At 46.7% G+C, this 13,830-nt stretch overlaps 1 protein-coding gene across 2 annotated transcripts in view; it reads left to right on the top strand.

The window, feature by feature from the left end:
• SLC39A8 (solute carrier family 39 member 8) overlaps positions 1-13,830 on the top strand; it is an 87,789-nt gene that overhangs the window by 61,181 nt on the left and 12,778 nt on the right. For both annotated transcript variants that reach the window (XM_073639133.1, XM_073639141.1), the window contains exons 7-8: positions 2,821-3,028; positions 4,071-4,255. In XM_073639133.1, the coding sequence (XP_073495234.1) occupies positions 2,821-3,028; positions 4,071-4,255 (393 nt within the window). The remainder of the gene's footprint in view (positions 1-2,820; positions 3,029-4,070; positions 4,256-13,830) is intronic.

The raw sequence follows: 13,830 nt of genomic DNA, 5'->3' as shown, positions 1-13,830 counted from the left end.
GCGAAGAAGGCAGAAGATGGCGCCGGATGGCGGGAATCTTCACCACTGGTAAGTTTGAACAGTCTTTTTCAGGCATGCAGTACCCGGTGGTTGCGGGCACGAAATCCTGCCGACTACGCCAAAAGTTGACGCGCCCTGGGCCTATGTGATGCAGCGTTGCGCACGCAGGGACTACCCGGAGCCGGATCTGATAGGGGTAGTAGTCTCGTGGCGGTGACCCGGTCCGTGCCCAGGGAGTCAGACTAAGTGGCGGTATATTAGCAGTAGATGTAGGACGACTACGCCACCCGTTGAATGCAGCGAAGGAGCTGCCGCTGCAGGGCAGACCGCTGAGGCCGGTGGTAGGATTGTCCCAGCGTGATAGTATCACCCCCAACGGGAGGGGTATGGCCTCAGGGCAGCCGACGTGGATGATGGGGGTAGCAGGAATCACTCGGAGTTGTAGGCCTCCCAAACTGACTGTACTCTTCTGGCTACCTTGCTAGAGGCGGGTATAAGTAGCCCACGTCCCTGAGTGTACCGTGTGGTGCTCACCCGTATGGCCGGTGACTCGGGGCCTTCTAGTGGCATCCGCTCCACGACGGCGGTGCTGGTCCCACGCGTGTGACCGTGCCTTCGGGTTTCTTGGCCAGAGGACCTGAAATCCCCTGCCGGGCGGTTTCTGCTGCTGGGTAAAGATTAGTCCCCACAGCCTCGGACTCCGGGTCCGGTGATAGCTTCTCAGTCAGGGCGAGCTCTGCAGCTGCCAGCCCCTGACTCCTTGTAGCACTGCTCCCACAGAGCTCCTGATGTTCTTTTCCTAGATCTGCTTCTCTTCTCTGTCTCTACTTCTTCTCTACTCACTCACCCTGCCTCAGCCCTAGGTTTATATAGGGGAAGTTCTTCCCCTCCCAGGACTGGGCAGGAGGTGTGGCATGCATAGGATCCCTGACCAAGAGACCTCCCACCTGCTCTCAGACATAACATTGCTGTTACTGTGGAAACCAGACCCCTGGGGTGCCACACCTACTTTAAAAAAATGTCGAAACAACAGCAAACATTAAAACACTACTCACCCTTTTTTTCCAGCAGACTTAGTGCTGATGTTTCAGAAGTCCTCCAAATCTTTATTTAAAAGCGGCCAGCACATGACCAGGGCAATCGGTCAGTGGTCTCAATGGTCATGTGCTTTACTATTGGCATAACTCCCATAACTGAGCGATGCCAGTACTATGCTACTGATTGACTGTAGCAATAACGTGCCAGCTGCTTATGTACAAAGACCAGGAGGGCCACTGGAGCACCAGCCATGAATCTACCAAGGTAAGAAAAGGTGAGTTATGTTTGTTATGTTTTATTTTATAATATTTGTAGTGGTTTTAAAATGTTTCAAAAATTAGATATAATTTTTGCATTTTTGAGTAATTCAATAGCGCATAGCCTTCTCCAGAAATAAAGAACTTTACGTGGATAAACACTCTTGGCTGGCTAACTTTCACCTTTGGTGAGATCCATAATTGTTGTACCTGAGTCAGTGGGTACCAACATGTGCTGAATTAGTACACTCAGCATTTTTGTATTTCTTTGCTTAGGGTTTGTTATAGGGCTGGCATTTAGACAGGTAATATGAGAGATAAGCTCCCAGGAGCCATTGTAATTATAGATTTACAGTAGGCTTTGCTTAACTGAGAAAATGCTTATTGGTGTTAGAATTCTCTTTATAGCACCTATAATTTGACAGCTTTGCACATGTGTTGCCAAATATGTAAGTAAAGTGGCTTAATTACAGTGTCAGAATCTGCTGGCGCAGCTAAATCGCTCATATAAAGTAACTGTCACAAAAGACATTGCAGCACAAACCTGGTAATTCCCAGCAGTGAAAGGTCCTCATCTTCTGAGCTGGCAGTTCCTTGAATTTCTGCTTGTAAACATTTCTTCATACATTTTTATAATTTACTCATTGCCCTTTCAAATCTTTGTCCTTGGGAGGTCTACTGTGTATCTGGTAATAGATTGGATTGCATTTCCACCAACTTTCTGCGCTTGGCAAAAAAAAAAAAGAACTTAGGAAGGATGAGTCCCCTGGCTCTTTACTGTTCTGTTTCTTGTGGTTAAACACTTCAGATGTCTTACGTTACATTGCTGTGAATGGTATTTCATCACGACGTCAGGTTTTTTTTTAAGGGCTCATTCAGACGTCAGTTTTTTTTTTTTTCACGTTCCAAGGAAAATGAATGGAGTTTCATCTGTAATTTTGTTCAGTTTCATTAGATTTTCATCAGAGTGTCATCTGAGTTTCATTCGAGTTTGGTCAGATCTTCATCCGTTTTTATCGGGTGATAAAAAAAAAGGTTTCTCTACCTTCTCCTCTCTAGCAGTCCCTGAAAAATGGACAGTACATGGATGGCATCTGAGTCCTGTCCAATTTGTTCACGAATCCTTGATCAAACTCACCAACTTGCATTGATTATTATCCTTTAGACTATATAGTAGGATAAAACTTGTAAAACCGACAACTGAATGAGCTCTTAGGGGTTGACTAATAGCCATTGCACCTGAGACTTAGCACCTTCTGCCACAAATTAATAATTCTCAAGTTACACCTCTGTATTTTATGACATCCCTCATACAACAAGGTATATCGAGAGAATACCTGTATCCTGTACCACTCCATAGCCACCCGCAACTTGGAATAAAATAGTGTTAGGTTTTACCCAGAGTGTACCTATAATGTCAAGGGTGGCTAATATTAGAGCCCTTTCTAAAATAACTGTCCTGACAAAGAAGCTACAGAATTAAACATGTCATTTACCTTCTCTTTCACATTACCATATGTTACAGGACTCAGATGAAGGGGCTCATTGTTGCAGAGTAATGAAATGGACACCGCTGAGGGATATTGGCACACTGGCATGGATGATCACAATGAGTGATGCCGTACATAACTTCATTGATGGGCTTGCTATTGGAGCTTCATTTACCTTGTCCACTTTGCAGGGGCTGAGCACATCTATTGCAATTCTGTGTGAAGAGTTTCCCCATGAATTTGGTAAGAAATGTAATGTTCTAGTCAATACTACAATAATAATAATATTAAATCTTGATAGCTTATTGTACAATATGGTAAACACATCTCGCAACATACTGCAAGGAGCAATTAATGGTATTTTTATTATTATTTTATCATTCTAATTAAATAGCGTTCCTTTATTCAAAGCCACGATAATTTACTGATTCAGTTTATGTCTCAAAAGGTGGCAGGAATGTGATGTGTAAAGAAACGGGGGTACAAGAGAGGTTGCAAGTACATTATTATTTTTTTTTTCATATTTTTATAATTATTTTTTGCAGGATTTAAAGGGGGCGGTCCTGGTAATAGGTTCTCTATACACAGTCATTTGTCTGTTTCTGATAATTATTGTCTTTCAGATTTCAGAAACTTGCAAATAGCTATTTTTTTTACAGAAATTTCTATTACTGAAGATCAGTAACATTCACCTGAATAGGGTTGTTTTGGCGCGAGGCACACAGATTTTTGAAAGCTCCAATCAAACGTATGGGATAGTCACAAAAATTCAGCATTTTCTTTTAAAGTTGGGACAGCTCCCCCAGCAGGTATCTGTCTCTCATCTCAAAAAACTTGACTGTTGGCGTGCTGCGCTCTGCATAGGCAGTGCATACAGCAGCGGGTGGGCTACTTTACTCTGTTGCTCCAGCTCGCTAGGCGCTCACTGCACAGTGCTTATCAGCCGCTTCTTGAAGATTGCCTAGGGCGAAAGGCTAGTTTATCATTCATTTTAACAGTAGGAGGAGCACATAATTTTTGTGTCCCGTAAATATATTCCCATGAGGTTATGAAGTTCGGTCGGGAGATCTGTGACTAGTCCATGCATCACTGTCTGTGCAATCAAAAAATGCGATTTTTACAGTATACCAGGATGACATGTAAACTTCTAGTTAATAAGAATAACAACAGAAACATGTTTTCAATGTTTACACATATGAATACTCATGATGCAATGGATAAAAAGTATATAAACAATATATGATCTATGTGTATTATATCTTTCCTATTATGTTCTTGTTTTCAGGTGATTTTGCGATCTTGCTAAGTTCCGGAATGAGTATTCCCCAGGCGTTATTCTTTAACTTTGTTTCAGCATGTTCATGTTACCTTGGAATGATAATTGGGGTTCTAGTAGGTAACAACTTTGAACCTAATGTCATCTTTGGAATCGCTGGAGGAATGTTTCTGTACATAGGACTGGCAGATATGGTAAGATGAAAAGTATTTTAAAAGTTTAAAGGGGTTGTCCATTACTTTAAATTTGATGACCTATCCCTGGGATAGGTAATCAATATCAGATTGGTGGGGGTGCGACGGCCAACACCCCCATGATCAGTTGCTTCTGATGCCGGTGGCTGCCGGATGTGACCAGTTGTGAAGCCGAATACCACAGCTCCATCAACTGTATAGTGACCGCAGTGAGATACTGCAGATCCACTCCTATCCATTTGAATATCGACGGATTTGCAGTACCTAGCCACGGCCACCATATAGTTGATGGAGCTGTGCAGCTCTGTAACTGATAAAATCCAACCGACAGTGGGAACAGCTGATCGGTGGGGTAACCAGATGTTGTACCCCCACCGATCTGATGTTAATGACCCATCCTAAGGATAGCTCATAAGTATAAAATTAGTGGACAACCCCTCATAAGAGACTGTTAATGATCACATGTTCAGGGAACTAAAAAATATATAATCAAAATATAAAATTAACCCGTACAGTAATTTCAAATAAGTAAATGGAATCATAATGATTGAATTGCCTTTCTTTTTCACCGCACCTCACGCATAAAATGCACTAAAAGCGATAAAAAAGTTGTATATACCCCAAAATGATACTAATTAGTGATGAGCGAGCATACTCGCAAGTACCCGGTACTCGCCCGAGCATCTCAGTACTCAAGATGCTCGGAGCTCACCGAGTACTTGCAAGATGCTCGGGCGGATGCTCGGGTCCCCTCTCTGCATGTTTGGCGCTCTTTAGAGCGCCAATCAACATGCAGGCATTGCCTGCCACTCATTGTAATGCTGCAGCCATGGTGGTTGTGGCATTACAGTGATTGGCCAGCCGCACACACACTATATCAGACCTGGCGCCGCTGTGCTCGTCACAGTCTACCCCGGAATCAGGCAGAGTAGGGAGAGGTGCTGCTTCGTCAGGGAGAGATTTGCTTGTGTATTAGGTAGTGTAGGGAGAAAAAACGTACGTTACACATATCTATCTTAACAAACAGTCCTTCTGAGGACTAATCCATCTGCAGAGATATCAGGCAGGCAGGGTATATAGGCAGGCAGTGTATATAGTAGACTGCAGTGCATATAGCACAAGAGGCTCCATTCCAGCTCTGCCTTCTGCTGCTGTTAGATATTTCTATACAAAGTCCCAGGTCTCAGGGGCCAAGAATACATTTTTTTGGATCTTAATTCTCATTATTTGCTTAAAAAGCAATCCATAGAACACCGTTTTTCTGTGCCATTTGCTTGTTGGCACTGCAGAATACAGCCAGGTCCTTTCCATATTACAGCGCTAGAAATCCAGCTATTTAAAACTGTGTCACACGGATCACATACGTTTTCAGAAAATACTGCCATTTCTGGCCTCCATTCCAATTTTTTTTCACTGTGTCAGCGAAGTTTTTGACACCGGTTTGCTGTTCAAACTAGCTACCTACAGGCCTGGTATTTAAAACTATGTTTTCTCCATCACAAGGATCACATATACGTTGTCAGAAAATATTGCCATTTCTGGCCTCCATTAAAAATTAGTTTCAGTGTGCCAGTGAAGCAATTCATACCAGTTTGCTGTTCAAACTAGTTACCTACAAGCCAGGTATTTAAAACTCTGTTTTCTCCGTCACACGGATCACATATAAGTTTGCTCCTGGATGTGAAGATGATGGTGCATACAGAGGCCAAGGACAAGGCCGTGGGCAAGCTATAATTTTGCCACAACAAACACCCACATCTTCTTGCCCGACCTTCCTGTCCCAATTCATTGGGGACCGCAGCACACCACTATTGAACCCAGAGCAGTGTCAAAAGGTTGTTGGTTGGATAGCGGATAATGCTTCCAGTCACTTAGCCACCACTACCACCCTGCCTTCCACACGGTCAAGTCTCAGTAGCCGTGAGTCTGGACCGCATATTCCTCACCCTGATCCTCCTTCCTCCCACCATGTGGAGTCCCCGGAGACAACTGATCCCACACTTGGACACTCTGAAGAGCTGTTCACTTTTCCATTTATAGATTCGGGTCTCTCGCCCGGTCCACTTGAAGCGGGGCAAGAGGAGATAAAATGTAGCGATGCCCAAATATTTGAGCAGCCACGGTCACACGAAGGCGACGGTGGGAAAGTGTCACAAGAGGTGGACGATGATGAGACACAATTACCAGAAAATCAGGAGGAGGACCAGGGTGCGGAAGTGGAAGACGAGGAGGTGGATGATATAGTAACTGACCCAACCTGGCAGGAGGACATACAGAGCGAGGAGAGCAGCACACAGGGGGAGGGAGGCAGAGCACCCCAACAGGCAGGAAGAAGCAGTGTGGTGGCCGCAGACAGAAGGAAGGCAACCGTTCCCCTTAGCACCAACACGAAGGAAGTCTGGTTGTTTTTTAAAGACTCTGCCGATAACCCCAAAAAGGCCATTTGCACCTCCTGCTAGGCCAGCATCAGCAGGGGTGGCAAAACGACCAACCTGACCATCACCAGCATGATCAGGCACATGGCAGCAAAGCACCCGACTTTGTGGGCCAAACCCCAGGGTCCAGGATCAGTGTCTGCGGGTGGCACCATTGCTTCTTCCGTTGTCGTGCGTAGAAGCCAATCCCCTGTCCATGGTGCATGTGAAGATGCATCCTGCCCTGCACCTGTCGCGGCACACTCTCAAGTAGCAGCATCAGGAAGCACGTCCAAGTCCTTGTCCCTGCGCAGCGTTCAGTTGTCCATACCCCAGTCCTTGGAACGCAAGCACAAATACACAGCCAACGCCCCACAGGCCACACTACTAAATTCTCGCATTTCACGACTGCTTGCGCTCGAAATGTTGCCTTTTAGGCTCATGGAGACGGTAGCATTCCGCACCTGATGGCGGCGGCCATCCCTCGGTACTCGGTCCCCAGTCGCCACTATTTCTCCCGGTGTGCCATCCCCGCATTACACAAGCACGTGTCCCAAAACATTAGCTGTGCCCTCAACAACGCAGTTACCGGGAAAGTCCACCTAACCATGGACACGTGGACAAGTGCTTGTGGGCAGGGACGGTACATCTCGCTGACGGCACACTGGGTTAACATAGTGGAAGCCGGGACCAAGTCGGACCTTGGGACGGAACACGTCCTCCCGACGCCAAGGATTGCGGGCCCTAGGTCAATCAGGGTTGCCCCCACGGTCTACAGCTCCTGCACCTCATCCTCCTCAGCCTCCTCCTCCTCTTCAGCCTCCTTCTCCAAAATGACCACATCAGTCACAAGCTGGAAGCATTGCAGTACTGCCTCTGCCAAGCAGCAAGAGGCTGTGCTGAAGCTAATATGCTTAGGTGACAAACCGCAATGCTGAAGAGTTGTGGACAGCTCTGAAAGAGCAGGCAGATCTGTGGCTCACACCGCTGAACCTACAGCCAGGCATGGTCGTGTGTGACAATGGCCGGAACCTGGTGGCGGCTCTAAGGCGAGCTCACACACATACCATGCCTGGCCCATGTGCTTAACCTCGTGGTTCAGTGTTGTCTCAAATCCTACCCGGAGCTGCTGGATCTGCTTGCTAAAGTATGCCACCTGTGTGCCCATTTTAGAAAGTCAGCTACAGCTTCCGCTGCCGTTGCCGTGTTTCAGCAGCGTTTGCAGCTTCCAACTCACAGACTGGTGTGTGATGTCCACACGCATTGGAACTCTACAGTGCAGACGTTGGGAAGGATTTGTGAGCAGAAGAGGGCAGTTGTTGAGTACGAGCATCAACAAGGCCGTCTGTATTCAGTACAGACTCCACAGATAAGACCTCAGGAGTGGACATGGATGTCAGACATATGTACCATCCTCCAAAACTTTAAGGACTCCACCAAGATGGTGAGCGGCGATGACGCCATAATTAGCGTCACCATCCCGCTTCTGAAATGCTCTCTGCTCACAATCAAAGAGGATGCATTGCAGGCGGAGCACGATGAGATGGAGCAAGGAACCATACAGGGTGATTACACACAGCCCAGCCTCATCTCATCCCAACATGGATTGGGTGACAATGAGCAACAGGAGGAGAAGGAGGAAAGACAGGAGCTAGTTTCATGCGCTATAGACGGTACTACCTGCACAGCTGTCATACCGTCTGTTCAGCGTGGATGGCCAGAGGACAGAGAGGAGGAGGAGGAGAGCATGGTCAGTCATCCTCTTGGTGAGGACACGGAAGTCTTGCCTGTTAGTAGTCTGGCACGCATGGCTGAGTTTAGGTTACGCTGCCTTTCCCATGACCCTCGCGTTCTCAAAATTTTGGGTGACAGTGATTACTGGTTGGTGACACTTCTAGACCCACGCTACAAGGAGAACTTTATATCTCTTATTTCTTAGGCGGACAGGTCTACAAAAATGGGGCTGTACCAGAAGGCCCTTGTTGCGGAACTATTAAAAAAATTTCCATCTGAAAATGCTGGCAGCAGAGGGCACACTTCGTTGGACAACCAAGGAGTACAGGCGAGAGAGACAGAACTTCAATCCAGCAGAGGCAGGGGAAAACTGTCAAAGTTCTGGGAGAGTTTTCTCAGCCCCTCCCATCGCACAGGCCCTGAGGCGCAGGGTACTATCACAAGGAGTGCAAAGTTTGGGAAGATGCTGAGGGAGTACCTTGCCGACCGTACCAACGTCCTCCGTGATTCCTCTGTGCCTTATAATTATTGGGTATCCAAGCTGGATACGTGGAATGAACTGGCTCTTTATGCCTTGGAGGTCCTGGCCTGCCCTGCTGCCAGCGTTTTATCAGAGCGGGTTTTTAGTGCCGCTGGTGGAATTATAACTGATAAGCGCATCTGCCTGTCAACTGAAAATGCTGACAGGCTGACTCTTATAAAAATGAACAAGGGCTGGATTGGGCCAGACTTCTCAACACCACCGAATGATAGCAGCGTAACATAAACTCAAATGCAGTGTCTTTTCTTGGGAGGTGTATTCCCATGCACCTTTTCACACCCAGACATGGGTATATGCTTCCTGATTTTGGCTATTTGCTCTTGTCCTCCTCCTTCTCCTCATCCTCCACCACCATATCACCAGGGTGACCGTGGTCCGTGATGCAACACCCACATAATTTTTTTAAAGGGTGTTTATGATGCCCGTAAAAAATTTTTTTTATACAGTATGTTCATGTATACCCCCCAGGGGTAAATGTTTGTCAACCCATATACTCAGTGCATGGGCATTACAAGTATAGGAGACCCGCTCCTTTCTAATGGGAACATTTTTTTTATGAGGCCCTCCTCCACATCTCTTCCAAGGGGCATTGGAGTGCCTCCCAATTTTTGGCAGCCCTTGCATTCACTGCATAGGCCAACACTATGGGAGACCCACTTCCTAATAATGGGAATATTTTTTATGAGGCCCTCTACGTCTCTTCCAAGGGGCATTGGATTGCCTCCAAATTTTTGGCAACCCTTGCATTCACTGCATAGGCAAACACAACGGGAGACCCACTTCCTAATAATGGGAACATTGTTTTCAGGACGCCCTCTGACCTCCACGTCTCTTCCAAGGGGCATTGGAGTGCCTCCAAATTTTTGGCAACCCTTGCATTCACTACATAGGCAACCACAATGGGAGACCTACTTCCTAATAATGGGAATATTGTTTTCAGGAGGCCCTCCTTTAAGTCTCTTCAAAGGGGTATTGGGGTGCATTCAAATTTTCAAAGTGGTATTGGGGTGCGTCCAAATTTTGGGCAGCCCTGCCACTCACTGCATACGCAATAACAGTATAGGAGACCACTCTTTAGTAATGGGAACAATAAAACATAGCTGGCTGATGGCTCACTAAGAATAGTGAGGGCCGACTGCTGGCCCTTTAAAAATAGTAAAGGCCACCTGATGGCCCTATAAAAAGAGGCTTTGTGACTCTCATAGTCCCTCCTTCATAAATGAAACACGATGTGTCTGATGATATCTCACACACCACATGGCCAGATAAGGTTGTAAAATGTTAAAATTAAATTTCCTGGTGAATGCATTTGTCACGGTTGAAAGCATTGCAAAAGTGAGCAAACGCATCAAAATCGCTATGTGTGAACATAGCCCAAGGTGTGGAGGAGCATTTTTGTTTTTGGTTATTTATTTTGCTTTACATACAAGTCATTACCCAGGAAAGGATGTTCCTTAACATATTTCCCAGTAAATTCCATTTTGGTTTCGTTTTGGTATGCTTTATTGTGAGTCCGTAAAAGTGGCGTAATACCATTGACAGAAGTGACCTGGGAGTCAGAAATGCTTCCAGGGGTCTTCCCCATGCTGTTCCCATGTCATTTGAGCACTGTTCCCATTGATTTGGGCAATTTTTAGGCCCTCTGCAGACCGCCGGGGGGAGCAGTCTGAAAAATGCTTGAGTTTCCCATAGATTTACATTGGGCTCGTTGCTCGGGTCGAGCACCTGAGTATTCCAATGTGCTCGACCCGAGCATCGAGCACCCGAGCATTTTAGTGCTCGCTCATCACTAATACTAATTAGATCTACTTCTTGTAACACAAAAAACAACAGGAGGTGTTTTTCCTGAAGTGTCTACTTTAATTCGTCCCACAAAACCCAAGTCATTATATGGCAATGTTGGTCCAAAAATAAAAAAAAATGTTATGGCTCTTGGAAAAGAGTAGGAAAAAAAATAAAGTGCAAAAATTAAAATTGATTGTCATTAAATTGTTAAAGGGGTTTTACTACAAACAAAATTCATTTTAATCAATAGATCTTGGAATAATAATGAGTTGCACAATTGTATTTGTTTAAATAAAATGTTCCTGTTCTGAGATAATCTTATAAATGTGCCCCTGCTATGTACTGTGTAATGGCTGTGTCTGACTGTGTGCGGAACACGGTCTGATCATACCACATCTGCTGGGCAGGGGAGGAAGCAAAAGAGTATACAGACATTTCAGCAGTGCGCTCTTGGCACTCTGATAAGTGCGCTCTTGGTACTCTGTTAAATGCATTCTTAGCACTTTGGCAAGTGCACTCTTGGCACTCTGATAAGTGCGCTCTTGGTACTCTGGTAAGTGCGCTCTTGGCACTCTGATAAGTGCGCTCTTGGCACTCTGATAAGTGCACTCTTGGTACTCTGGTAAATGCACTCTTGGCACTCTGATAAGTGCGCTCTTGGCACTCTGGGAAGTGCGCTCTTGGCACTCTGGTAAGTGCACTCTTGGCACTCTTGTAAGTGCACTCTTGGCACTCTGATAAGTGTGCTCTTGGTACTCTGGTAAATGCACTCTTGGCACTCTGATAAGTGCGCTTTTGGTGCTCTGGTAAATGCACTCTTGGCACTTTGATAAGTGCACTCTTGTCACTCTGGTGAGTGTGCTCTTGGCACTCTGGTAAGTGCACACTTGGCACTCTGATAAGTGCGCTCTTGGTACTCTGGTAAATACATTCTTAGCACTTTGGCAAGTGCACTCTTGGCACTCTGATAAGTGCGCTCTTGGTACTCTGGTAAGTGCGCTCTTGGCACTCTGATAAGTGCGCTCTTGGCACTCTGATAAGTGCACTCTTGGTACTCTGGTAAGTGCACTCTTGACACTCTGGTAAGTGAGCTCTTGGCACTCTGATAAATGTCTGACTGTGTGCGGAACACGGTCTGATCATACCACATATACTGGGCAGGGGAGGAAGCAAAAGAGTATACAGACATTTCAGCAGTGCGCTCTTGGCACTCTGATAAGTGCGCTCTTGGCACTCTGATAAGTGCGCTCTTGGCACTCTGGTAAGTGCACACTTGGCACTCTGGGAATTGCACCCTTGGCACTCTGATAGGTGCGCTCTTGACTCTCTGGGAAGTGCGCTCTTGGCACTCTGGTAAGTGCACTCTTGGCACTCTTGTAAGTGCACTCTTGGCACTCTGATAAGTGCGCTCTTGGTACTCTGGTAAATGCACTCTTGGCACTCTGATAAGTGCGCTCTTGGTACTCTGGTAAATGCACTCTTGGCACTCTGATAAGTGCACTCTTGGCACTCTGGTGAGTGTGCTCTTGGCACTCTGGTAAGTGCACACTTGGCACTCTGATAAGTGCGCTCTTGGTACTCTGGTAAATGCATTCTTAGCACTCTGGCAAGTGCACTCTTGGCACTCTGATAAGTGCGCTCTTGGCACTCTGGTAAGTGCGCTCTTGGCACTCTGATAAGTGCGCTCTTGGTACTCTGGTAAGTGCACTCTTGGTACTCTGGTAAGTGCGCTCTTGGCACTCTGATAAGTGCGCTCTTGGCACTCTGGTAAGTGCACTCTTGGCACTCTGGTAAGTGCGCTCTTGGCACTCTGATAAGTGCACTCTTGGCACTCTGGTAAGTGCGCACTTGGCATTCTGGGAAGTGCACTCTTGGCACTCTGATAAGTGCGCTCTTGGCACTCTGGGAAGTGCGCTCTTGGCACTCTGGTAAGTGCACTCTTGGCACTCTGATAAGTGCGCTCTTGGTACTCTGGTAAATGCACTCTTGGCACTCTGATAAGTGCGCTTTTGGTACTCTGGTAAATGCACTCTTGGCAATCTGATAAGTGCACTCTTGGCACTCTGGTGAGTGCACTCTTGGCACTCTGGTAAGTGCACACTTGGCACTCTGATAAGTGCGCTCTTGGTACTCTGGTAAATGCACTCTTGGCACTCTGATAAGTGCGCTCTTGGTACTCTGGTAAATGCACTCTTGGCACTCTGATAAGTGCACTCTTGGCACTCTGGTGAGTGCGCTCTTGGCACTCTGGTAAGTGCACACTTGGCACTCTGATAAGTGCACTCTTGGTACTCTGGTAAATGCATTCTTTGCACTCTGGCAAGTGCGCTCTTGGCACTCTGATAAGTGCGCTCTTGGCACTCTGGTAAGTGCTCTCTTGGTACTCTGGTAAGTGCACTCTTGGCACTCTGGTAAGTGCGCTCTTGGCACTCTGATAAGTGCGCTCTTGGGACTCTGGTAAGTGCACTCTTAGCACTCTGGTAAGTGCGCTCTTGGCACTCTGATAAGTGTCTGACTGTGTGCGGAACATGGTCTGATCATACCACATCTGCTGGGCAGGGGAGGAAGCAAAAGAGTATACAGACATTTCAGCAGTGCGCTCTTGGCATTCTGGTAAGTGCGCTCTTGGCAGCACTCTGATAAGTGCGCTCTTGGCACTCTGATAATTGCACTCTTGGCACTCTGGTAAGTGCGCACTTGGCACTCTGGGAAGTGCACTCTTGGCACTCTGATAGGTGTGCTCTTGGCACTCTGATAGGTGTGCTCTTGGCACTCTGGTAAGTGCACTCTTGGCACTCTTGTAAGTGCACTCTTGGCACTCTGATAAGTGCGCTCTTGGTACTCTGGTAAATGCACTCTTGGCACTCTGATAAGTGCGCTCTTGGTACTCTGGTAAATGCATTCTTAGCACTCTGGCAAGTGCACTCTTGGCACTCTGATAAGTGCGCTCTTGGAACTCTGGTAAGTGCGCTCTTGGCACTCTGATAAGTGCGCTCTTGGCACTCTGGTAAGTGCACTCTTGGCACTCTGGTAAGTGCGCTCTTGGCACTCTGATAAGTGCACTCTGGTAAGTGCGCACTTGGCACTCTGGGAAGTGCACT

This window comes from Phyllobates terribilis, unplaced genomic scaffold, assembly GCF_046119375.1.
Source record: "Phyllobates terribilis strain yellow unplaced genomic scaffold, ASM4611937v1 Scaffold_1__5_contigs__length_1240528914, whole genome shotgun sequence".
Classification (NCBI taxonomy): domain Eukaryota; kingdom Metazoa; phylum Chordata; class Amphibia; order Anura; family Dendrobatidae; genus Phyllobates; species Phyllobates terribilis.
Note: the sequence above shows the minus strand (reverse complement) of the source record. Positions and strands in the feature narration are given on the sequence as shown.